This window comes from Bos mutus, chromosome 28, assembly GCF_027580195.1.
Source record: "Bos mutus isolate GX-2022 chromosome 28, NWIPB_WYAK_1.1, whole genome shotgun sequence".
NCBI classification, from domain to species: domain Eukaryota; kingdom Metazoa; phylum Chordata; class Mammalia; order Artiodactyla; family Bovidae; genus Bos; species Bos mutus.
Genome location: NC_091644.1, coordinates 12,259,510 through 12,286,480, shown reverse-complemented (window position 1 = coordinate 12,286,480; position 26,971 = coordinate 12,259,510). Strand labels below are relative to the sequence as shown.

Sequence of the window (26,971 nt, the reverse complement as noted above, 5' to 3'; positions counted from 1 at the left end):
TTGGAAATCGCCTACAGAGGTAATTTACACACCACTCAGAACTTTCAGATTCTTATGTGCAATCATAATTACACATTTAGGGGACCAGAAATACCTTACCCACATTGGCTTCCTCTCTTATTCATTATACTTGCCTGCAAACTCCCTTGGACAGTTTTCTAAAACCAAATTGACTTTCAAATGCTGAGAGATGTCACCCCAGCAACACTCAAAAGAATGCACCGATGCTATCACCAGCCTGTTCCCAAGGAGAGACCTTCACTTTCCAAGTAAGGATGAAATCCTTTGCTCTTTCAGTCCCGCATTTATTCGAGAAGAATTTTGTGATGCTGGACACTAGTGTAGGTTGCTAAGGAAACAGAGATAAACATAAAAAAGATCCTGTCATTTTGGAGTCCTCAACATGGGGATGATATTTCAGGCAACTTTTGCATAGGACTTTCAGATGCAAAGATGGACAGCATACAGTCCCGGGCTTCAGTTATACAACATTCCAACACGAGTACAGGTATGCCAGCCATCCCTCTGGAAAATGGAGTTACCACCTAGGAGGTGATTGTAACAGTCCATGTTAGGAAGAGTCAGTCTCCCAAAGGTGACCAAAGTGAAATAACAATATTACTAACAATTATTTAGCACTTGTACTGGATGCTACTCTTAAGTAATTAACACACATTATCCTCCCAGCAGTGGCACCCCACTCCAGTACTCTTGCCTGGAAAATCCTATGGACAGAGGAGCCTGATGGGCTGCAGTCCATGGGGTTGAAAAGAGTTGGACACGACTGGGCGACTTCACTTTCACTTTTCATGCATTAGAGAAGGAGATGGCAACCCACTCCAGTGTTCTTGCCTGGAGAATCCCAGGGACGGGGGAGCCTGGTGGGCTGCCGTCTACGGGGTCGCACAGAGTCGGACACAACTGAAGCGACTTAGCAGCAGCATCCTCCCAACAACCACATAAAGGGACTACTATTACTAGTCCCACTTTCCAGGTAAGCAAACCGAGGCTCTGAGAGTTTAGGCAATTTATAAAAGATCTCTTAAGTCTGCAAGGAGCAAACTATGATTTGAGCCCATGAAGTCTGGCTCCAGATGGCACGCTCTTGCTAACTACACTGAGCTAACTAGAATGAGAGATGCTGCCCAGGTGGACACGTGTGTTATGGCCCACTGAGTTTTAAAAGAGCAGCCACATCACTCACGTTTCCTCATGTTTGATCCCTTGCTGTCTCAGCAGTGAACTTTTGGACTCACTCTGCTAAACATGACATCTGAATTGGATGGAATGGGCCAAAGGGAAATGACATTTCCTGCCCCATTTCGCCATGGGGCAGCGAGAGAGCCAAGGGACCAGGGAACCAACCTCGGCCATCCACTCCCCTTCTGCTTTTGATATTCCAGTCAAAGAGCCCCATCAAGGTATTAATAATACTCAAAGCAGGAGAGAGCTGAGAAGATGGTCCTTTCACATCAGATGGAGGGCAGAGACAGTGCCCCTACCCCGGCATTCCACCCCTTACTCTGGCGGGGAACAGGGGTCAGTGTCTCCCGGCGACACTCGAGATGGCGTTCTCTTCTGTTCTCTTTGGAACGTGGACGGAGGAGGCATTTAAACCCCTTGGTCCATTTGTTCCTGAAGGTGTTTAAGAAGCAGAATAACTTATAAGATGAAGGCAGGGACAAGAATGAGGAGAGCTGAGGGAACCCCAGAGCAGTGGAGGAAGTGGCTAAGACTTAACACTCTGAAGCCAGAGTATTTTGAGTTTGGATCAGATCCTGCTACTTCGTAAGTGACATCCCTTGGGCCCATGCTATACCCACAGCAAGCCACAGCGTTTGCTCAGCTACAAAATGAGGATAACGGTAACAACACCTACAACACGGGCTTTTTGAGAGCATCACGTGAGGAAAAGCAGGTAGAGTGCTCAACAGTGTGTGTGATACCTAGTGGCACCCTGTCTTAATATTCAGTATTTCTATTCTGAATATTCCATCTTAACACTGAGTATTAATTTTCAGTATTAACACCCAGAGTGGTTACTGGGTCATGGTCATCGTTAATTATGGCCGAGCCAGCAGCGGACAGCAAAACCCCTCACTCTGTCTCACTCTGGAGCCCCGTCTGCCAACTGAGTGCTCTTCAAATCCACTTCCTACTCCTAGGAACACTACATATCCCAGGATACCTTGCAGTTAAGGTACCATGTGAAAGTTCTGACCAATGGACCGTGTTGGCAGAAGTGATGGGAATGATTTCCAGGATCACTTTCACAAAACCACACCTCACGATCCTTACTTCTCATTCCATATCTGTCAGATGGGTGCAGAGGATTCAACAGAGACCTTTAGCGTCCCCTTTGAAATGGCAGATCCACAGACATAAGGAGCCAACCCTGGGAATTCCTTGGCAGTCCAGTGGTTAGGATGCCACGCTTTCAGTGCTGAGTACCCAGGTTCAATACCTGGTCAGGGAACTAGGATCCCACAAGCTGTGGGGTGGAGGGAGGCGGCAGGGGAGACAGAAAAAAGGAACCAACCTTGAACAATTGCTTGGAACAAGTCCCTTACCCCAACCCCCAAAACCCCACACACACTATCAATGGTACTTCATATGAACAATACATACACTTCTATATTAAGCCCTCGATATGTCGGCATTGCTCATTACAGCAGCAAACCCAGTCTTATACACAGAATTAATCAAGCCTCAAGATGGACTCACAGGCCCCTCTTAGTTCAATACTTCTGAAAGGTTGTTGTTGAATCACACAAAGACACCGGGATTCTTGGCCCCCAGAGGAGGAGAATTCAATCCGGGGCCAGAGACGAGGCTTGATCACTCAGAGCTTTGGTGTAATAAAGTTTTATTAAAGTATAAAAGAGATAGAGAAAGCGTCTGACATAGGCATCAGAAGGGGGCAGAAAGAGTACCCCCCTGCTAGTCTTCAGCTGGATGTTATATAGTCACTAGCAGTCTGTTAATGAAAGAAAGGAATGTCTTAAAATTCAGAATGGCACCAGGCCCCTCACCCGTAAGATGTATTTTGGGATAATCTTGGCACCAAATGGTTTATCCTGGGCCATAAAATTATTAACTTGAATCTTGAAGAAGGGCAGACCACCACACAAATAGTTTCATTTACATAGATTAGGGAACAATATCTGAGTATAACATACTGGTTTGTCAAGTAGGTTCTGAGCCAAGAGGCGGAACCGACTTGAAGACAGAGTCTGGGGTAAATGCACAGTACATTAGCATAGCCTAAGACAAACATTTCCATAAGAAAAAGGCATTGGTTATCTCTAGGTTTGAGAATAGTTAACTTCTGGTGAAACCAGGTGTCGTTATGGTAACACAGTATTTTAAGAGAAACCTCCTTTTAAATTTGTATAGAGAAGGAAAAAATATCGCTAGCTTGTTTCCTCCTGCCGCTTAAGAGAGATAAAAATGTCTGATATTTGCAGGCTATTTCCTCCGTTTGGAGATCCCTGGCCTTCCTGCCTGTTACCCTCTCACTTCCATGACCACAGAATCTAGATAGAGTAATATGGTCCAAGAGAAAAATTAATTTATCTGTGACTGGTTACGTGTGGAAAGCATGAGGAAGAGCCAGCAGTAACTCAAAGAAGCAATGGAAGGACCACTGGCCTAGAAGAAAGGGGCCAGCCCAGCAGCAGGGCCGCCTGTGCTCACGATGGGCTCCAGGTCCTTCATGAGCGGAGGGCAGCGGAGAGACCACGGTCCCTGAGGCCAAGCAGACCAGAATCCACGCCTGCCCATGATTTACGGAGGGAAATAAGCCTCTCTGAGCTTCAGTCTCCACATACACATAATATGGACAACATACCTGCCTCCTGTTCTGTGCCATCATGCTGATTATCTTGGAATCAGCCATGGTGGGAATATTTACAAACTGACAAACGCCACCAACGTGTTGACAAATGTACAAATCGAGGCGTTCTTCCTAGAGGTTAAACAGGTACCAGCACATCACTAGACAAACAGGAGAGGGAGGTCAAGGAAAGAGAATTCCAAGTAGAGTGGATGGCGTTTGTGAAGGCCCAGGGGTATAAAAACAGAAAGTTTAGCAAAGTGAAGGAAGCCCTCTATGGCTGGGTGCAGAGAGCTCAGGAAGAAATCTAAGAGCAACCCAGACAGAGGGCAAAAGTCAGAGTTTGTGGAACGCTCACCCTTTAATAGTTACGTGTTCCAGTCATCTAGTTCTATGATAAAAAATTACCTCAAAATGCAGTGGCTTGAAATAATCACTTAATTTTATTTATGATTGATAAGTCAGAAACTCAGGGAGGATGAGCTGGCTGGCTCAGCTCTGATTCATGTCAGCTGGAGCTGGACAATCTACTTCCAAGATCGACTCTGCCCACCATGTCTGGTGCCTTGGTGCTCCTTGGAGAGTCTCTCCCTCCACACGGCAGCACATCCCCGGGCCTCTCCAAGTGACCTGCTCTTCTCAGAGCATGGAGCTCTCAGGGTGGTCAGGCTACTCCATATGAGCCTGGGTCAGGCTCATGGCCTCTCCTGGAAGATTAACCCAAGGAAGCAGGTGGAGTGCTCAACAGTGTGTGTCATACCCAGAAGGACCTGTGTGCTTCCTTCTCCAGGAAGCCACGAGGGAAGCTGCAAGGGTGCTTCTGACCATGTCCTGGAAGAAGCAAAACCGTTCCCACCACATTCTACTGATTACAAGCAAGTCACAGAGCCAGCCCTGTTTCAAAAGTGGGGCAGGGGGCACTACCCAAAAGTCTGAACAGCAGATCCGTGGCTTACTGGGAGCTTCTGAAGACAAGCTGCCACACTATTACTGATCAGCCAACACCTGCTGCCCACTCCCTGGGACCACCTGGAGGAGGCACAGGAGTTCAAAGAAAGGAAAACCACCAGCCCTGTCCACAGGGAGAATTCAATGGATGTTGCTCGCACAGGATACAGAGGATAAGGTGGGGTAACAGTAGAGAGACCAAGTCTCGACTCAGGCGAGCAGAGAAGGCTTCCCAGGAAGGTGACCTTCCCAGCACACGAGCCAGCCCTGAAGGATGTGGGAGGCAGCATGGAGGGTAGGAAAGGAAGGAGTAGACCATCTCTGAGGCCACTGCCCAGCCTTCTACCACATCCGGACTAGCCATGGATGGGGCCAGGCCATCTCCACCATTCCCAGTCCAGGCAGGTAGCCCAGGCCTGGGCACTCTGCAGCCATGGTCAGACAGTTCTAGAGCAAAAGCAGCTCCTGCCCATACCAGCCCATCACCAGGCCCATGAGTGTGCCCAACACGCTGGGGCTCGGGGAGGAGCCGTGGACTGTGGACCTGTTTATTCTGGCCTGACCTCCTCACCCAGAGCCAGCAGCACCGTGACCAGCGGAAAGGCTAGTTACGCAACGGACCTATAGCAGCCTGCCAGCCTCTGAGGCCCGGCCTGGCCACCAGGCCTGGAAGCAAGACTGCTTCTGCCTAGCTGGCCGGCCTGGACCCCCACAGCCGTTTTCCATACAGGCACAGGATGCTCTGCTGACAGACACCTGGAGACAGCAGAGGCCGTGGGAGGGAGCTAAAAATAGCACAGCTAGCAACAGAGGGCTTTTCCAAATCCTCAGGGTCCTGTTATTCCTTGCCCACGTACCCACATGGGCAGGCACCCAAGCTTTCACCCTTCTCCAAAGCTCATGCTAAGAACAAGCACAGGAGGCCCCCTATGTCACAGTGCTCAGAAGTCACGGAAGCAGCCTGTCCTGGAGGCCAGGCCTAGGGATGGGCAGGCTGGGTCCACTTTACAACCCACAGCCCCAGTGGACTCTCTCTGGCCACCCCTACTCTGACCAATTCTCAGTGCTGTCCACCTTTTTGGACTCTCGGGTTCTTAACGTTTCTCATACTTGGTTGGCCTTTAAGAATTACGGACCTCGTGCTACGTTTTTAACTTCACTTGTATTATGCTCACTCAGCCAGATGCCGAGAAAAGTCACACGTATGGACGTGTGGGCTGCAAAGTGCACAATTCCAAGGGCATCATTCATGATTGTCATGGGAATGGTACCCCAGAACCATGCAATGTGGCTACCGGTGTTGCCAGGGAGGAAATTATGTCTTACACAACCCTGCATCCCTGGAAAAAGAACGGCCACACTGATAAAGATTCGTGGACTGACCCATTCGGATCTGCTACCAAATATTCTGTGCATCGGGTTTGGCAGGCACAAGGCCACAATGTCCAATGGTTAGAAAGAAATCCATAATGTGATACAATAATGTATTTTCAGGCCATGGAATTGAAGGGGGCGAGGGATCGATCTTTCCAAGGCAAGGGAAGATTCACAGCCACTGAATAAGTTACCACTACCTCCTTCTGAGTGTGCAGATTAAATTCTCTGGCCCACCGACATTCAAAATGCACTTTATTTATAGCAGGCCAGGGAATTCAGAGATATTTATTTGCTTTTCATAGAATTTCCATTCTTTTAATAACACAGTTGCAGAGCTTGAGATATGAGCAAATAGCATGTCGGGCATCATTTCACATCAGGATGCTTGGTTCAGAGTCTACTGAGAAGCCTCTGCTGGTGGGTGTCAAACTATCTCACTCCTCCACACACTCCTGAATGAGTGCCCCTGCCCTTTCCACATGAAACTCTCAAGGGTTTTGCTTTTGTTTTTTTCAATTTATTTTTTAATTGGAGTAAAATTGCTTTACCATGCTGTGTTAGTTTGTGCTGTACAACTACGTGAATCAGCTCTAAGTATGCAGAGGTCCCCTCCCTTGTGGGCCTCCCTCCCATCCCTACCCCACCCACCTCCTCCAGGTCATTATAGAGTACTGAGCTGGGCTTCCTGTGCTACACGGCAGCTGCCCACTAGCTATCTGGTTTACACTCCCTGGTAGTTCAGCTGGTAAAGAATCCACCTGCAATGCAGGAGACCCTGGTTCAATTCCTGGTTGGGAAGATCCCTGGAGAAGAGATAGGCTACCCACTCCAGTATTCTTGGGCTTCCCTGGTGCTTCAGATGGCAAAGAATCTGCCTGCAATGTGGGAGACCTGGGTTCGATCCCTGGGTTGGGAAGCTCCCCTGGAGGCGGGCACAGCAACCCACTCCAGTATTCTTACCTGGAAAATCCCCCTAGACAGAGGAGCCTGGCAGGCTACTGTCTATGGGGTTGCAAAGAGTTGAACACGACTGAGCAGCTAAGCACAGCACAGGGGATACACGTCAACGCTACTCTCTCAATTCATCCCACCCGATCCTTCCCCTCTGTGCCTACAAGTCCGTTCTCTACATCTGCACCTCTATTCCTGCCCATTTCTTAAGATTTTTAAAAATACATTTGAATTCTGCATCCTACTCCTAATAGCTTCTGTATATGTGTTAATATTAAAACTATGTTTTTATCCAAAACTTCCAGGAAGACTGATAATCAGAAAAATGCCCCAATATGTATGTGATGCCTCCACCTACACCTCATCACAGGGATATGGTATATTTGCCCTATTTCATAATGTCCAGTCTTGCATTATTTGATGTCAAAGTCATAGCAGCCCTGCAGTTGTGCAGTGAGCAACATGCACAGCTGCCCACAGCGCACCTGCCTGCTGGGGAGAGAAAAGGTGCTTGCTCTGACCAGCAAGGGAAAGCAAGACAAGGAGAGACTCAGAGGACTAGGTAACCCTTAAGGCTCATTTCTATCCAGATAGGACAGCACTTTCCAAACTTGTCCAGGGGAATCTCACATCTTATCTAAGGACGGTGCCTGACTCTACATACTATATCCTCTCTTCAGTGCTAGGTCTCCAAAGTTTCCTTCAATATGTGGAGGGATGAGCTGAGCAGAGCCCACCTACCACTACAGCAGTAGTGACTGTAGGTGAGCAGTACAGGGGTTAGACACAGGGGCTCCCCTGCCCACTGCCTGGACTTACACCCATGAAATTAAAAGACGCTTCCTCCTTGGAAGAAAAGTTATGACCAACCTAGATAGCATATTGAAAAGCAGAGACATTACTTTGCCAACAAAGATCCGTCTAGTCAAGGCTATGGTTTTTCCTGTGGTCATTTATGGATGTGAGAGTTGGACTGTGAAGAAGGCTGAGCGCTGAAGAATTGATGCTTTTGAACTGTGGTGTTGGAGAAGACTCTTGAGAGTCCCTTGGACTGCAAGGAGATCCAACCAGTCCATTCTGAAGGAGATCAGCCCTGGGATTTCTTTGGAAGGAATGATGCTAAAGCTGAAACTCCAGTACTTTGGCCACCTCATGCGAAGAGTTGACTCATTGGAAAAGACTCTGATGCTGGGAGGGATTGGGGGCAGGAGGAGAAGGGGACGACAGAGGATGAGATGGCTGGATGGCATCACTGACTCGATGGACGTGAATCTCAGTGAACTCCGGGAGTTGGTGATGGACAGGGAGGCCTGGCGTGCTGCGATTCATGAGGTCGCAAAGAGTTGGACACGACTGAGCGACTGATCTGAACTGAACTGGCCCTCACTACTGGGTGACCCTGAGCAAGTCACTGCACCTCTCCACGTCTCTGTTTCCTAACCTATAAAGTGAGGATGAAGACACCGCCTCTGTCACTGGGTTGTGGCGAGGATTAAATAATATAAAGTGCTTAGGAACTACCAGGCACACAAATGCTCAAAGTTTGTTACCCAAAAAAGAAAGAAAATTACATCCTCTATGCCTCAGTTTCCTAATTTGCAAACTGGGAATCACAACAAGGTTCACTCCAGGACTTCCCTGGTGATCCAGTGCTTAAGAATCTGCCTGCCGATGCAGGAGACATGGGTTCGATCCACATGCTGCGGGGTAACTAAGCCACAACTACTGAGCCCTCGTGCCTAGAGGCTGTGCTCTCCACGTGTGAGAAGCCCGCACACCACAGCTAGAGAAGGACCGCGTGCAGCAACCAAGACCTGGAGCAGCCAAAAATTAATTAATTAATTTAAAAAAAAAGTTCACTCTGCAGGACTGTCCTGAGGTTTAAACAACATAATAAACATCCTCCTCCTCCTAAGTCGCTTCAGTCGTGTCCGACTCTGTGCGACCCCATAGACGGCAGCCCACCAGGCTCCCCCATCCCTGGGATTCTCCAGGCAAGAACACTGGAGTGGGTTGCCATTTCCTTCTCCAATGCATGAAAGTGAAAAGTGAAAGTGAAGTCGCTCAGTCGAGTCCGACTCTTAGTGACCCCATGGTCTGCAGTGCACCAGGCTCCTCCATCCATGGGATTTTCCAGGCAAGAGTACTGGAGTGGGGTGCCATTGCCTTCTCCAACATAATAAACATATGGAATTTTAAAGGAGCACTCGATGCTATAGTAACTACTTTAAAAAGTTTCTTAAATTTTTTCCCTAAAAAGCCAGTTACTCCAGTTCACACAGAAAGACTCGGCAAAACAAAAGCACTGGTAAGTGTGGACATCAATGCAATGTCTGAGGAGGGAGAGAAAAGACCAAGAGAGAATGTTTGAGAACAGGTGCTGTTTTCTACAACAGGTGGTAGGCAGGATTTACTAACAGTGACAGGTCTCTGCTCTGAGTCAATCTCTCCAAGGTCAGGAAGCAAAGAGGGGCAGGGTGAACCCGCACGGTGGGGCGGGGAGGAGAGAATGGGAGTGCTCTCTCGCTGGCTTTTCTTTTCACCATTAAAACTGCTGTCAAGCCTTGCCTAGCATTTAAATAGCATCATCCCTGGAGATAGCTGTTTCAGTTTCATTAGTCTGTGTTCATAGAGTACAAGTAGAAACCTTCGTGATTTTATTAGTTTCCATGCAACTCAGGAGAGATCTGCATGATAACATTTCAGCTCCTGACTTAAAGAAGGGTCCAATTAAAAGCAGAGTGCTTGCATCGCCTGTCACTGGAAAATGAAAAGCTTCCAGAGCTTTCAAAAAAATTTCTGTCCTAACTGGCTCATGGCCAGAAATCAACTGTTCAGTACAACAGATTAAAAAAAAAAAAAAAACTATGGTCTTCAATTTTTTAGTTTATTTTGTAAGAAATACTTGCAGGATGCCTGCAACCCTCCAATAAAAGTCAAAATATAACAGAAAATCTAAGGAAAGTATTTTTATCTGGGCCTCGTCAAGTCCTACATCATCACCAATTCGTTCGATAAAGCCCCCAAACTACCTGGCACTCTGTGGATCTGTGAAGTATTAACAGAATGGATCTGTGGCAAGTTAAAATTTAATACATGGCCCTAGTAGCATAATCTGATTAATGTTATATAACCTAAGAGACTATTCAGCAGGTTCTGATGTGCTGGCTATGATTTGAGGCGGGGGTGGGGGGTCCGGGCAGGGAGGGGCGGCACTTCAGAAGTTACTGACTCCATCGGACATGCTCTCCTTTGCCACAGACACTGTGGTCATCTTATCCCTCATTTTGGCCACTGGAACGCCGTGGAATACGACTGAGATGAACATTCTCGCTTTGGAGTTGTCTTCTGGGCCGAGTTAAGGAAAAGCATGAAAGTACGCATGATCTCCTCTCAAATCAGATGTTTCTTTTTATTCCCAACCTCAACAAAGCCGGTCTATCATAGTGGACTGTTTATAGTCTAGTCTATAATCTAAGCCCATGGGGTCGCAAAGAGTCGGACACGACTTGGCGACTGAACCACAGCAACAACTATAATCTAAGACCTTTTCAGCCTCTCCCCCACATCAGAAACTAAAACTAAAACTTCAATAACAGTGTGGTTATGTCAGAAATTAAAACCAAAACTTCAATAACAGTGTGGTTATGTCATCTGAAGTAACAGCACAGTCACAAAAACCTATTTCTGAGACTCTTTTTTCTTTTAATGCTAAGTTTGATAGTATTTCCAATGGGCCTATGTCCCCAGACTGTCATTCTTAAATATGCCACCTCATCAAAATCAATATGGAAGTTCTGAGAACAGGTCAATCAAATTTCACTCTGGGGATTCATTGAGGAACCAGACCTGCTCCCTGGACCCACTGCCTTGGGTAAGTTAATCTCGGGTTCTTTATCAGGTAAGAGTGACAGCTCTAAAATCCGATTTAAGAAATGGCTGTCCATTAAAAAGCATGGAATAATGTCATTTGCAGCAACATAGATGGATCTAGACAGTGTCATATTGAGTGAAGTAAGTCCGACAGAGACGCAGAAATGTCATATGACATCTCTTACAGGTGGAATCTAAAAAGAAATGATACAAATGAACTTATTATAACACAGAAAGAGACTCACAGACTTAGAAAATGAACTTATGGTTGCCAGGCAGAAGGGATAATTGGGGACTTTGGGAAGGTCATGTACACACTGCTGTATTTAAAATGGATAACCAACAAAGACCTATTGCATAGCGCATGGAACTCTGCTCAATGCTATGTGCCAGCCTGGATGGGGGGAGGGTTGGTGGAGAGTGGATACATGTGTATGTATGGGTGAGTCCCTTTGCTGTTCACCTAAAACTACCATGACATTGATAATCGGCTATACTCCAATAAAAAAATGTTTTTGGTATTAAAAATTTTCTAATTTAAAAAAAAATTAGCTGTCTACTGAAATCTCCCTGAAATGAATCAGAGAGCATGTTTCACACGAGAAAGCTAGGGCCTGGAGACGTGACTTGCCTACGATACTATAGCTACTTATATGTCAAAATAAAAAACACACGAACTTCCTAGATAGTCCAGTGGTTAAGACTCCATGCTTCCAATGTAGGGGGCATGGGTTCCAGAACTAAGTTACCACATGCCTCAAGACGGAGGCAAAAAAATTAAAAATCCAGTGTCCTTTCACTTCACACACTATCAAACGAGACTCACTGGCAGAAAGAGAGTTGCTGGGTCTGTCCTTCTGCTCCCACTATGGGTACCATCAGAACCAAACAAGGCCAGCCAGGAAACTTCTCCCAGGACTGCCTGTTACCAGACCTTGGAGGAAAGATATCAGCTGCCCCACCAACCAACATGAGCACCACAGTGAAGAATGTGCTCAAAGATAATGATGACAAACTCCAGGAAGTGGGGTTTAGAGGGATTTTCTTCCTTTCTTAAAAAAATTTTAACAGTGGGAAAATAGACATAAACTTAACCATCTTAACCATTTTCAAGTGCACCATTTGGTAACATTAAAGGGAAGTTGCTCAGTTGTGTCCGACTCTTTGTGACCCCTTGGACTGTAGCCTACCAGGCTCCTCTATCCATGTGATTTTCCAGGCAAGAGTACTGAAGTGGGTTGCCATTTTCTTCTCCAGGGGATCTTCCCGACCCAGGGATCGAACCCAGGTTTCCCGCATTGTAGGCAGACACTTTACCATCTGAGCCACCAGGGAAGTCCTTTTGGTAATATTAAGTATATTCATATTACCATGAAGAACCTTTTCATCCTGCAAAACTGAAATTCTATATCCATTAAACAACAATTCCCTCATCCCCCCACCCCCCAATAACCATCATTCTACTTTTGTCTTTAGGAATTTAGGCGCCTCAACATAAGTAGAATCACACAGTATTTTGCCTTTCACGACTGGCTTATTTTACCCCGCGTAATGTCCTTGAGGTACATCCATGTTGTAGCACGCGTCAGAATTTCCTTCCTTTTCAAGCTGAATAATATTTCATTGCATGTACATACCACATTTTGTTTATCCATTTATCCATCTTTGGACACCTGGGTTGCTTCCACCTATCATGAATAACGCTGATATGAACAGAAATACACAAATCTCTTCTTTTAGATATGTACCCAGTAGTAGAACTGCTAGGTCAGGTGGTAGTTCTATTTTCAGCTTTTCTGAGGAGCCACCATACACTTCCCATCACAGCTGTATCATCCTGCATTCCCAGTGCACCAGGGTTCCAATTTCTCCACATCCTCACCAACACGTGCTGTTTTCTGGGCTTCTGACATAGTAGCCATCATGATGGGTTTGAGGCACCCCTTTTTCTTTTAGTGCCTCTCTGTCCTGCCTACATCTTCTACAACGCATATATACATACTTTAAGATTAAGGACAAAAGTTCGAAACACAAACTGAAAAAGAAATCCTACGGGGAAGACGGTAGTACACGAACATTAAGAAATGGATTTCTTTAAGACAGGCAAATCACTGACTTCTCTGATGGGCTCAGCTCAAGACACCATTCCTGTATTCTTCAAGAATCTTACCACTTGGTCAGCTGTGGCTGCCACAATCTATGGGAGAAATGGTCGTAACTCATGAGCAGTTAAATCAATGCCGCTGAGCACTATGAGCAAAGTGCTCCCAGATGCACAAAGAAAATAAACAATATATTAAGCGGCGGCCAGCTAATGTTGGCCATGAAAATCCCCGGCACTTGGATAAACCCTTTCACCTTCCAGATCTTTCCTCCGAGCCTCAGGGCCCTTATCTCTGAGCTCTCCATTGTTAATCATTGTACATCTACTTTTTCCCCTTCCAGAGCCACAAAAAGTCTACTTTCCAAAGTCAAGTATAGAGAAAACAAGTTCATACAGCATCCTCTCCCAAAGAAAAGAATGCTGCTCCTGCGTAAACAGATGCACAAAGAAGAAAAGCCCCCAGAAACCTTATGACCCTGGGCGTCTGGGTCACAGGGCCACACACACCTCACGGTAGCAGTTAATCAGAGGGAACTTCTCACTTGAAAAGCTAAACTCTTCCAAGAGGGAAAGCACACTTTCCACTGGTCTTTATATCATTCTGCACACCTTGGGGGTGAGGTCACTTATCATGATTAAGACAAAGGTGAAGGGACTAAAAACAAAATCCATCCAATTATATATTTATCTAACCTCCAGTTTCCAGAAGAGAAATTCTACTTTTCTTTGTGTGAGCATCTCCTGCTCCCCACTGCCCTCCTCCACCCTCCCCTCTTGCATGCTCTCTTTCTGCTCTGATTTGTTTCTGCTCAGCAAAATAGGGAGAATGACAGCAGTGGTATAGAGAAGCCCAGAGGAGAAGAGATAAGATGAGCAGTTGGAGAGGAATAATCTTCAATTCTAGAAGCAGCTGTATTTAAATGTTTCAAAAAGAGGCTCAAGATCGCTGTCTGTTCTCCATCCTTTGGGAGCAGCCAACACCTAGAAAGCAGAGTCCAACTTGTGCTTCTTAACAAAGGATCCACACTCCACATCTGGATTCTTGGCATCACCCCCAAATCACATCTGCTCTCAGCCAAGCTCAGCACTAAACTCTGAAAGAAGCTGAACTTTGGAAATGCCAGGCACGATCCAGTGACAAAGAGGTGACCTGATGGCTCAGGGACAGCCACGTCCTCACCCCCAGCGTCCAATAAGACCCACACAAGGACGTCCCTGGTGGTCTAGTGGTTAAAAATCTATCTTGCAATGCAAGGGACACCAGTTCAATCCCTAGTCCAAGAAGATCTCACATGCCACAGAGAACTAAGCCCATGCACCTCAACTTCTGAGCCCACACTCTACAGCCCAGGAGATGCAACCACGGAACCCACATGCTGCAACTACTCAAGCCTGTGTGCCTAGAGAAGCCACCACAATGAGAAGCCTACAACGAAGTGCAGCCCACTTGCTGCAGCTAGAGAAAACCCACATATAGCAACAAAGACCCACCACAGGCCAAAATAAATAAATAAGTAAATCTTAAAAAAAAAATTTTTTTAGTGCAAACTGTGGGGAACAGGACATGGGGAAGCCTCACCACTTCTGGGGAAGAAGGACTAGACAGAGTCATGAGAAAAAAAAGAAGGTGGTTTGCATGGTAGCAACAAAAGTCAAGGGAATTCTACATCTCAAGATCATTGCTGACAACTAAACCTAAACCAGCCCTGGGCCTTTCTGGACTGGACTGAATCCAAAATCCATCACCTACCAAGACGTGTTCCATATGTCCCAGAAATACCCCAGAAGCAAAGAGCGGCTAGTGCAAGGAGAAAGACCTTTCCATTTAAAGGTGGGTTTGTGCCCCCTATGGAAAGGTGACTTCAGAAGACCATGAACACCCCTGTCTCCTCTAGAGATGGGGCAGAGGGCTCCTAGCACTGGTGCTGAAGAGGAGGTAGGACCCCAGCCCCAAAGTACCTTTCTATACTTACAACGTCACAATCCCACACGCTTCTAAACTTGCGAGATCAAGCCCTCATTGCTGTCCACTAACCTGCAGACTTCAGTCCCTCTGCTCCTGGGCTTGGCAGGAACCACAGGGAAGAAGGGAAGTCAGGAAAAGGATGGAGAGCAGGAGAAAGGGGAGAAGGAAGAAACACAGAAGTTCCTGTTAACTACCTTTGAAAGGCCCAGAGTCAACCGGATCTGGTCCCCTGGAAAAGCCTAGCAGGGAGGCCAGTGAAGCAGCATAAAGAACACAAAGTAAATGAGATGTTTTAAATAATTTCTCTTTTGGCCATGTAAAGAAGCATTAGTCACCCAGGTAATGAGATCTTACACAGAGATGATTCCGAGGCTCAGCTTGACGATGTTAAGTAGATCCATTCTGGACCCGGAGTGCCAGTTACATTTCCAAACTGGCAATTAGACACAATCCCCCAAGGACAATCACCAAATAATGTCCCAAACAAAGCAAAGCCCATCTTCAGACTGCCACTGTTTTGAAGCTGTCCTTCCATCCCCTGGCTGACTCATACAGCTCAAGAACAAGGGCTCGTCATGAACTAATGCTTGTTACCCACTGGTCAGGGGAGACCAGGGTGGCATAAAAACTTAAATTCAGAAGTGACTCAAATATCATTTTGTCACTGAATCAAACCCATCTCTTTCACTCAGAGTTTCTCCATAGCTTCTAAGAAATTACCCTAAAGATCAGCAAACTCTATTTGTACCTATAACATTCCCACACAGCTCCCCTCACGCCCACTCAAAAACCACTGTGGAAAGGACCCACCCAAAATACATGTTTGCTTATATTTACACAACTCGTCCTGCCCTCAGGCAGGTTTGCAGGCAACTCAGAGACCAGACATACGTGTACCCATGAGAAGATAACTGAATTTTTCCCTCCCCTCCATCAAACAGACTCGATCTTATTTCTCTTCTAGCACCTAGCTTGGTTCCTGGAACACAGGATGCACTTACTATGGAACAAAAGCAAAAACAACAATAATAATAACCATAAGATTTATCTGAGGACTGGGACTTCCCTGGCGATCTACTGGTTGGGGTTCCATGCTCCCAGAGCAGGGGATACAAGTTCAATCCCTGGTCAGGGAACCAAGATCTCACATGCCGCGCAGTGCAGCCAAATTTTTTTTTTAAATTATTTGAGGACCTACTGTGTGCCATGCATCATGCTAAGGCCTTCATTTAAGCTGAAGATGCTCAAGATAAATGTCTATTCCAGGTTCTCCCCTTTGACAATGGAACAACACAAGAAGCACATCTCCAGGAAAAAGACTCTGACAGTACGAGCCGTGAAAAACCCGACAGCAGGGTGAGAAAACAAGCTACTTCCAACTGCCCCTGCTGGAACTGTGGAGGAGTACCCCTGGAGGGCGGTACAGCTCAGGGCCACCCACCTCTCCACACTCAGTGATCAGGTCTTAAGCCCAATCCTCTCACACTGCACCCTCTGTGAGAGGGTTTGGGAAGGCCCACCCGGGTCTCTATGGAAAATCAGGCTGCAGTTTTGCGGCCCACCAACTTCAAACAGTCCGGAGGGCATGGCCAGCAGCTGGCCTCCCGGAGCTTCACCACAGAGCAGCCCCCGCTCCACCAAGAGCCTCTAATTTTGCAAGAGGGTGGTTTGGCTGAGTTGCCATCCTGGACTTCGGAAAGTCTCACCCCTTGCAGTGGGACCCACTGGCACGAGGGAGAGCCTGTGGGCGACACATGGACCACACCCCACACATCTGCAGGATGCTGCCCTGGCCACCATGACCGAAGCCCAAACCAAGGGCTCTGTGGGTTCCTCGGGCGCAGACACGCCAACAATCAGCTTTAGCCTCGAGGGTCCAGACTGAACTGCAGCAAGAAGAGGCCTGAGCCGAGTTTTCTCGACCCGGTTGTCCTGGCACAGTGAACCTTCCTCTTCTCATCCCTTCCCATGCTGAGGAAATGGGAACTTCCATATTTTAAAATAGCCCTGTCTTCAGAGAGGGACTGCTTGGAGACTGAGGAAGGGACCGGATACTTGCTTCTCAAAGAGTGGTCTGCCCAGCACCTGTGTCTCATGAGAAATGCAGAGTCTCAGGCCCCACCCTGGACCTTCTGAATCAGAATCTGCATCCCACTAGTTCCCCAGGTGATTCGTGTACATATTAAGGTGCGAGAAGCACCAGGAGCAAACAGACTGATGCTCCCTCTGGCCTTTGGAGGAGGAGATCTGACACCCCAACTGCACAGCCCTGGAGCCTTCTCCCCAGAGTGCACACCCTGCCTCTGAGGCTGGGCCCCCCCGAGCATCCTTCTCCGTGTGCCCAGGGTCAGCGTTCCACCTGATGCATTTCAGGGACTTCCCTGCTGACCCAGTGGCTAAGACTCTGCGCTCCCCATGCAAGGCGCCCAGGATGCATCTCTGGTCAGGGAAGTAGATCCCACAAGGTGCGGCTAAGAGTTCGCCTGCCACAATGAACAGTGAAGATCCCGTGTGCTGCAACTAAGACTTGAAACAGCGAAATAAGTAATTTTTTTTTTTAAGAAAAGAAGCATTTCATAAAAGAACACTCTGTTATCTGCTCCCTGCTATGCACAGAAAGGCTCTGGGAGGTCAGAGGTCCTGTGGGAGGCCAACCTTGCCTGACCCCCAAACAGGGCTTGCAGAGAAAAGGGTTCCCCTCAGGGCTCCAGGAGCTGTGGCATCATGGCACCAACACGGCCCCTCTCGTGCGAACCACAGGGGCATCCCAGCAGGGGCACCACAGCTCTGACGTCCCAGGAAGATGGTGTTGGCTCCTGTGATTCACAGGCTAGCACAGCCACTGCCACTGTGAGCAGGGACACCCCGGCTGCCCACACTGGGAAGGTCCTGGCATTGTAATCCAATGCCAACCTAACTGCTTCAGCACCAGGCTCCTCTTGCCCTGGCCAGAGAGAGACCCAAAGCAAGAACTCCCTGTAACAGCCACACAGAGGATGTCCCCATCCAGGAAAGAAGGCCCTAGTGATCCTTGCCCTGGGAGTCCTTTCTCCCCAAGGCCACACACTAGGGCAGCTCTTTAGGCCCCTGGGCACCCGGAAGCAGGGCCAGAACATGGTTCGCAGTCACTGGTGTCCTCCTAGGAAAAGCTATAAAGTGGGGTCCCCTAGAGTACCTATCCCAAGGGGCTGTGCTCTGCGATGATCCCTAGCGTACAGATGAGGAGACTGAGGTACAAAGTGGCAAAGTCCTTACCCAAGGTCACAGGCTGACTCTGGGATGCTACCCAGTGACCCTGACACCTAAGCTGAGCTGCTCAAAGTGAGTATGGCCAAGGGTAGTTTACCCAATTCTCCCGTGGAACTTCTCCCAACCTGTGATTTGACTCTCCAAGGGCCCGCAGCTATGTCAGCTATGTCAGAAAGTAAGCTGTGTCTTGACTTTCAATTTTGTTTCACAAGGTAAATGCAAGGGCATGTGCTCCACAGAACACACTGGAGGAAATACCGCTCTGGGGACCACCAGGGTAGAGCTGGTCTGGGGAGAGGGCACCCTGGTGGGGAAACTGTCACAGCCTCAGGGGAACAGGTCTGTGAGCACTGGACTGGGGATAACAGGGGTGGAATTCATCCCTTCTCAAGGGACATTAGACAGCCATGCATGGCCACCAAACCTTTCACTTGCACTAGGTCTGCAGCTCCTGGAGCCGCACGATGACGAGGCTCATCCACTCTCTTCCCCACCATCAAAGCACTAGCCAACTGCCAAGCTCTTCTCCACATCCACATCCACGTCCAGGAGCCTTCCCAGGCTGCCCCTCCCCCACCTGCCAGACTAGCAGCAGCCAAGAGTCATGAGTCCAAATCTCAGTCTCAGATCCAAGGACAATCAACTTCAGGGTCTAGAGGTCCCTTTTGGTTCAAACTTCTATTTGTTGTAGTTAGTGCCCTTCCAGGGTCAAAAGTTCAAGGACTTAAGGAGAAAATTTTAAACTCGCCGTCTTGTGAAGCCATGAGATCTCCTACTAACAGGCCTGCTAAGTAACAGGCATTTCCTGGGTGGTATATACCCAGTACTGTCCCTCCTTATAAGAAACCTACAAAGGAAGCATCATCACGCTCTTCTTACAGGTGAAGACAAACAGCTTAACTGGGCTGCCAGCCACAGATGCCCAGGTAACAAGCGTGGGCTCCACGATCTGTACTCGGGTCTGTCTGACTGCAGTGTCTCTACGGAAGCGTGCATTTCCACAGGGAGAGCCAGGAACAAGGAGAAAAAGCTCTCAGGACAAGGAAGGTCACCTGCAGCTCCCTGGTGCCTGGGACCTGAGCGCTTCTCCAAGGCCACCTTAAGTGATGCCATCAAAGCGGAGCATCTGAAGGTCATCCAGTGCCGCCGATCTCCAGGATGAGATGAGGCACCAGGGCCAATCTGGAATCAAGAATTCTGAGGCTCCGAAGCTCCAGCCCTGATTGGACGTGCCAGGCCAGACCCTGGGTAATCACCAAGCCGTAATGGGATCTGATGTTTATATTAGTCACGAGCCTGACAGAGAAAACGTGTTGTTTTCTCAGACACAGCCATGAAGACAATACCTCCATAATTCATTACATGCAGACCAGACTTGATCGAACACAAACTTCTCCGAGGAGGATGGCTTGCACAGAGAAAAGGATGAGTCTATGCCTGGCCACGCGAGGCCCCTCCCAGCAAACCACACCATTGTAGGAAACTGGCCTCAATTTCCCCAGGCATTTAAAGCAAAGCAGCCTGCGGGCTGGAGGAAGAGCAGAAAGTGGAAATAAAGACACACAAGCACTCTGAAGCTGGAGAATTACAAAATGTGTCCTGAGCTAGACACTTTACCCATAGATCGCCAACTCCTTCTACTATCCTCCACTGGGTCCCAGGGCAGGAAGGGGCAGTAGCACTCACAGAATTCAACCCCATATTTCACACAGCAGGAAAGAGACCAGAGAGACTAAAACCACGCCTTCAAGGTCACACCCTTATCGAGGCTGCCAGAGCAGCTCCTTGTTCACTACAGTCTGCGGCTGGCTTCAACCTGGAAACGTCACAGCCAAGTGAATGGAGGGCTCTGATGAAACCCATCAGAGAAAAAGACCATGAGGTGAAAAAATACAGCAAAGACTATAATACCGGAATGACTGTGCCCAAGTTCCAAACAGCGAGAAAACGGGATTCTTTTTTGTCTTTTGTTCCCTAAAGAAGCCCACGTGCCATTCTTTTCAGAACAGTGAAGTCATTCACAATTTGAGATTCAGAGGTCAGAGGGACTAAGGATGAGATGCCTCTTGATGTACACCCAGTTTCGGGCTCCTTTGATCGAAAAGGATGGTATAGTCCCAGAGGCCAAATGCTGTAATTCCAGAGCTCCAGCTGAAGCTTATTCCCCTAGAGTTTCAGATGTGAAAAAGACCCTAGCTCCAGGTCAGACCACCTTGGGGCTAAATCAGGATGAGGGTGAACATATCTGAGGGCTGGTAGAATAGTAAGGAAAAGCAGCCTTGGTTTGCTTGGGAAACCCAGCACTAAAATAATTATTCCAAAGTGAAGCCAAATGCATTCTTCTGAACGGCATCTTGACAACTACTAAATACTTGGAAAGCAAAAAGAATGAAGGACAAAAAAAAAAAGAAAAAACAGAGAGAGACTGCAGTAAAAATACAGACCTCAAGGGTAGAAAGAAAAGTTTATAAAAGGCCCAAGTAACTACTATTGGGCAAAATGAGATGGCTACACACACTTGTTTAATTGAGCAAATCAAGGGGCAGTGATCCTAGGCATGTTTTTAAAAAGGACTCTGAAGACACAAAAAGTAACCCTATCTCATTCTATACTGGCCTCACATCTTCCCAATCAACTGCAAGCATCTCTCGTTCCAGGCTGATTCTTTGTAGACACTTCCGGTTATGTCAACTTGGCATGTACTGGAGCTTCAAAATATAGCTTGATATAAGGGGGTTGTTCTTTTTAAATGATTGTTGCCAAAAAACGATTTTCTTGAGAAAACTTACAGAAGTTATGCTTGGTCATCATTTAGGAAAGAGACTCTACGTGAAATATCCAATCCGCATGTCACCACAGGCACTGCCATAGCACTGATGAACCTCCTACAGTAAAAAGACTTCAGAAGCTGCGTTTAAAACCCCAGGATCACAAAAACACTGAAACTTATTTTCACTCACTGAAAGAAAAGTTCTCAGTATGATCAAGCCTGCCCAGTTCCTGAAAGATAAGAGGTCATTTAAAAGTTCACTAAAATCAGTCTAGAAAACATTTGAGATTTGTACGACTCTTTTCTCCCCGCCCCGCCCCCCAAGGGTAGTCACAGAATCTCCGTAAAGGAAAAACATTCCCAGACTGAAGACTGCTGGGGAGGCAGAGGAGAGGGAATGTGTGAATAAGAAGACTCTATGAATAAGCGTGGGTTTCCTAGGTGGCTCAGGGGTAAAGAATCTGCCTGCAATGCAGGAGATGCGGGTTCTATCCCTGGATCCGGAAGATCCCCTGGAGAAGGAAATGGCAACCCACTCCAGTATTCTTGCCTAGGAAATCCCATGGACAGAGGAGCCTGGTGGGCTACAGTCCATGGGGTCACTGGAAGAGAGTCCAACACAACTTACCAACTAAACAACAAGGACAACATGAACAGGCGCCCAGTCAGGAGGGCTGGGCAAGGGGCCAGGTCTAGGGGGGTCCCAGGGTTAGGATCCTGTGTAACCTGCTGGCTTCTCTGGAATGTGGGAGCTCTTCCACCCTGACAAGTAAGGAGAAACCGCTATGGCCAAGAAGGTATCTCCAGAGAAAACTGGCTGGCTAACATCTGGAGGTCTCAGAGAAGTAGGAGGAAGGATCGGATGATGGCTTTTATTTTTCTCCCTTATTTCCAACACATCAGTATTTTCCAAAACACAAATGTGCTGCCACAAAACACAGCTGAGCCCCAGTACCCGACAGGATGTATAATTAATGATCAGGAGAGAAAGCCAGAGCTTCCTTTCACCCTCGTGTGTCATACATAGCCCCTGTCTTACCTACTCCCTCTCAGAAGCAATTAAGGAGGCTGCTACAAGTTGCCGTGCCCTGTGGAAGTTTGAGGGGTCCTCGGACTAACTTTATTAGAAAAGACGTGAGATCTGCTTCTACCATGCACGGTTCGCTGTCCCTCTCTGATCCCCCCTCCCTCTGAACACGCTAGCACTGGTTAGACCCCTAGATTAAAAAGTGATCTAAACAGAAAGCAGCCCGGTCACTCTTTTTTTTTTCCAGTTCTTTCTTTTTTTATCCTGCAGTTTTCTATGAAAAGCTGTCCCCCGCACCTTCAGCCAGTGCGGGGGAGGGGGGGGCGGTGGAGAGAGGACATCTCTAGGGACACGACGCGACAGACCAGGCAGTCAGCCTAGCAACCGCGCATAAGGTGTAGTGAGCCCGGGTGCTGGTGGGCGTCTCTGCGCCAGGAATAGCCAACATCCAGCCACCTCAACAACGTCGGGGAGGAGGCTCGCGTGAGCACCGCGGCCTTGGCCGGCTCTCGGTGGTCCACCCCCGGCTCCAGCGCCACGCTGTCGGTGGCATTTTCGCGGACCTAAAGGCGGTGGCCTGGGGGCGAGAACACAGATGCCGAAGAACTTGGAGAGAGGGTCAGTTCCAGGATAATATCTAAGAGTCACAGAGGGAGGGGATGTCAGGCTTGCCACCTCGCTACATTCCTAAAGCGGCAGCCTCCGCCGATTGTCTCTAAAAGTGGGATGCTACTCCCCAACTTTCTCTCGCCCCTCCAGGTGCCCCACGCCCTCTGGTCATGTTCCTCCCTTGGGATTCCCTAGTTCCAAAAGATGTCCTCCCTGCCTATAGGATTTTCCTTTTCTGATTCCACGGACTCACCTCCCCAACAGGTTTCTAAAGTGCGAGTTGACGTGCTCCCCCTCGCCCACCACAAGGAGCCCAGCCCGGGCAGGTGAGCCGCGCGGAAAGCTCACCCACGGCCCCCAGCTTGTTCGGTGCCCGCCGGGTCGGCTCTCCCTAACTCCGCACCACGGGCCCCCGAGCGGCGCGCGTACCCCGTCTCGGCCCCAGCCGCTGCCGCAAACAACCCTATAATAAATTAAAAGGTCGGGATGGGGCGTCCGCGTCCCGGAGCGCATCCGCTGGGGGCAATTCCTCACCCTCGGTGCGCCGGCCGCTGCCCCAATTGGCGGGCGCCGGGAGAGCGGAGGGAAGGGAAGACGGCGAGGGGCAGGCAGGCAAGGATGGAGGGAGGCACGGCGCGCTGAGGAGCAAGGAGGTGGGCTGCAGGGGACGCCGAGAAGCGGCGGGGCTGGCGCAGGGAGGAGGCGCCCGGGGCGCGCGTTACCTTCGTTTTGCCCCCGCAGTGGCAGCAAACGGTCCACAGGTACTTGAGCGTCCTCCAGAGCAAGATGATGAAGAGGCCGCCGAAGAAAGTCACCATGGAGGAGGCCAGGAAAGCCCACCACATGCGTTGGCCCCGGCTGTCGCACGGCACCTCCATGGTCACCGGGATGATGAGCGCATCCATCTTGGGCTCGTGGACCGAGGACGACGAGGAAGAGGAGGAGGAGGAAGAAGAGGAGGAGGAGGACGCGTCTAGGCTGAGATGGTTCGCGTGGATATTGCTGCTCATTCTAAGACTGCTGCCTCCGCCGCCGCCGCCGCCGCCGCCGCCACCATTTGCCATAGCTAGCAACGGGCAGCCGGCGCAGGGGCTCGGGGGAGCTCCTCCCGCCGCCGGCACCACCCCGAACACCCATCAACAGCCATATTGCTGCTACTGCTGCCGCCGCGGAGCGCGAGAAGGGGGCGGGGAGGCGCCTGGGCTCGGGGCGCTGTGCGCGACCTGGCGGGGTGCGCGGAGATATATACAGCGGGCCGCCGCCCGCCCTCCCTCCCCCCGGCCGCCCGCCCGTCCGGGGGGGAGGGGGACGGAGCGCGCGGGCAGATCCCCTCCCAGGCCCGCGCCCCGCTCGTCCCGGGCTGCGCCGGCCCCGAGCGCCGAGAGCGAGGGGGCGCCGCGGGCCGCCGGCGCCCGGGGTCTGCGCCGCCCCCGGGCCCGCCCCGGCTCTGCGCGCCGGCCCGGGTGCCCTCGGCGCCGCGCCGCGCCGCCCGCCGTGCGCCACGCGTGTGCGCCGCGCTCCGGCCCGGGACCCCTCCCCGCACGCCGCTCGGGCAGCTAGCCCGCCGCTCTGGGCTTATTAGGTGGCAACTCGTTAATAACGTCTCATCAGCCCCCTCCCGGGCACCCGCGCGCCAGCCCCTCCTCTCCCGGCTGCGCTCGGCTCTCGCTCTCCGCCCGGGTGTGCGTCGGGCCGCGGCAGGTTCACCGCGCCTGGCCCGCCGCCGATGCCGCTAGCCCATGCTCCCGGGATCCCCGAGCCGCGTCGCCACGACACTGAGCCTCCTCGGCCTTCGTTCGATCTTCCTCCCCGCTTGCTCAGGCTCCTCCTCGTCCCCGTCCTCGCCTCCCGAGCCTCTTCTGCGCGCTCCCCGCAGCCGCCAGCAACAGCAGCTGCAGCAACTGGAGCCGGCGCGGGCTCAGGCCGCCCGAGGCGGGAGGGGAGGAGGCTCGCCACGCTGGCTTGCCTCAGCTCCGGGCTGGGCAGGGGGCCGGCAGACCCCTTGGCGGCGGCCTGGCACGCACCCCTGAGTCCCAGTGCGAAGGGTACAGAGCCCCAAACCCAGGCGCAGGACCCGACACCTCTCTCCAAGGTGCTGCGCCCCCAGCCGAGCGCCCTGGCGCGCCCGAGGAGGACCGTCGGGCGCCCGTGGCAGGCCAATTTCCCCAAAGCAGACCCCGGTGGGGAGGGGAGAAGTAACCAGCTGTTGATTGCACAGGCCGGACGCCCCAAGATTCTCGGGCTTCGGGAGTGAGGAGGACCCTTCTCCAGGATACACACCCTCGATCAACCCCTATCCATCCCTACAGGCTCTTCCCTGTTGCCCTCCTAGGTGCCCCAATCCCCCGTGCCGGGCCTGGCGGTGGTCTGTGCCCTTTGATAGCAGCAGATGGTAGTGTTTGTTTGTTTGTTTGTTGCCTTTTCCTTATTAAGCGACAGAGGCTGCCTAAGAAAGTAGCCAGAGATGGGCCTGGGAGACCTGGTCTCAGGGACAGTGCCAGCTCCTAGAGACAACAGAGTTCCCTAAAGTCACTCTGTGTTTATCCAGCCTCAGCCTCCATCGTGTGAGGAGCGCAGCTCAGGTTCAGTTCAAGGCCACCTCTCCCCACTTAGGATCTTCCCTTCTCCCCACTTAGAGATGAAGAAGGCATCCGGGTTTGTTCAACAGCCTCTGTGCCTTACCACCAGGGGAATCCTCCTCTGACGCTCCCTCTGGACACTGCCCTTCCTCCTGCTACTAGCTGGACCACAGGTTTTTCCAGCGCTAATTAAAAGTGAGATGATCACACTCTCCCCTCATTGCCCACAGTGGTTTCCCCAAAGTTTCCAGCTCATTAGTTTAAGCTTAATTGGAATTCTCAGGTTCCTTTCAGCCCTTCCTGTCCTGAAGGCCAAGTTAGCATCTTTCACGGTATAGGCCTGTGCTGTTTCAATCAGAGCTCAGCCCCTCCCCTTGCCCTTGGAGGCCCTAGGATGCAGGGCTGGGGCAAGAGAGGGCAAGCTGGGCAGCGAGGTTCAAGGGAGTGTTTGAAGCTTCCTTCCCTGCTCTATTCAGAACACACTTATTGGGCTTGGGACCCACATCCATTAGAAAAGTTCTCTGTGTTCAGAAACCACTCTGAACACATTCCTGTTGCACCAGTCCTGTGCATGCAGAGGCCCTGGGTCCTTTCCAGCACTGGGTTGAGGGCGTCAGCCCCAGAAATGCTGTGGGGATGTGCAGGAAGGTGGTCACAGCCCAGAGGGTCCTTGATTTATTGGGTTGGCCAAAAAGTTCGTTTGGGTTTTTCCAAACCCAAACGAACTTTTTGCCAACCCAGTATTAGCCTTCTAAGTGGCTATACTTTGCTGCCTCTGGGTCTCAGCGTACCAGTAAAGTTAAGGACTTTCCTCAAATTTTAGATTTGAAATTTAAAAGCAAAACACATGAGGATGAAAAGAGCAGCAAAGGATAGAACTATCTCCCCAGTGGAATATGAAACCCCCAGGATGGATTCCCTTTCCTCACATAATTAAGCTTCTACAAACCAATGAATCCCCTCCAGGCCTTGCTGGACTTTCCCCATAGTCTGGGTTCCCCTCTGACACCATCCGGGGGGCGAGGAGCAAAAGGCCACCAGTTGCTGTGACTTCTGTCACCCCAACTGCAGAATCCTCACTGGGTTTCTCCTCCATCATCACCTTCATCATCTCATCATCCTTCCAGAGGGTGCTGGGAGGCCCCTGAGACATCATCTCCTCTGCTTCTTTCATCACTTGTCATCCCTGTGCTGATTAAAGCTTTTCGAAATTTCTGTATTAGGCAACGCAGAACCTAGACTAGGCAGGATCCTCAGAGATGCTCCCCATCAAAGTCAAGATCCTGTTCTTCCTACAATCTCCAGCCCTCACCACCTGCTGACTGCTGCTGCTACTGCTGCTAAGTCGCTTCAGTTGTGTCCGACTCTGTGCAACCCCCAGGGCAGCCCACGAGGCTCCCCTGTCCCTGGGATTCTCCAGGCAAGAACACTGGAATGGGTTGCCATTTCCTTCTCCAATGCGTGAAAGTGAAAAGTGAAAGTGAAGCCGCTCAGTCATGTCCGACTCTTAGGGACCCCATGGACTGCAGCCTACCAGGCTCCTCCATCCATGGGATTTTCCAGGCAAAAGTACTGGAGTGGGGTTACATTGCCTTCTCCGACCACCTCCTGACTGGTGGGCACCAAATGAAAGAGTGCCTCCATCCACCAGCGTCCACCAGAAACAGCCCTCATCGGGCCGCA

At 50.0% G+C, this 26,971-nt stretch overlaps 1 protein-coding gene across 14 annotated transcripts in view; it reads right to left on the bottom strand.

Moving 5' to 3' along the window:
• KCNMA1 (potassium calcium-activated channel subfamily M alpha 1) overlaps positions 1-24,527 on the bottom strand; it is a 780,456-nt gene extending 755,929 nt beyond the window's left edge. For 12 of the 14 annotated variants that reach the window (XM_070364783.1, XM_070364784.1, XM_070364782.1 and 9 more), the window contains exon 1: positions 23,432-24,519. In XM_070364783.1, the coding sequence (XP_070220884.1) occupies positions 23,432-23,773 (342 nt within the window). In that variant the 5' untranslated portion in view covers positions 23,774-24,519. Of the gene's footprint in view, positions 1-23,431 lie in introns of all 14 variants that reach the window. The other 2 variants (XM_070364779.1, XM_070364775.1) reach the window with 2 other exon arrangements.
• Between the last annotated feature and the right edge of the window lie 2,444 nt (positions 24,528-26,971).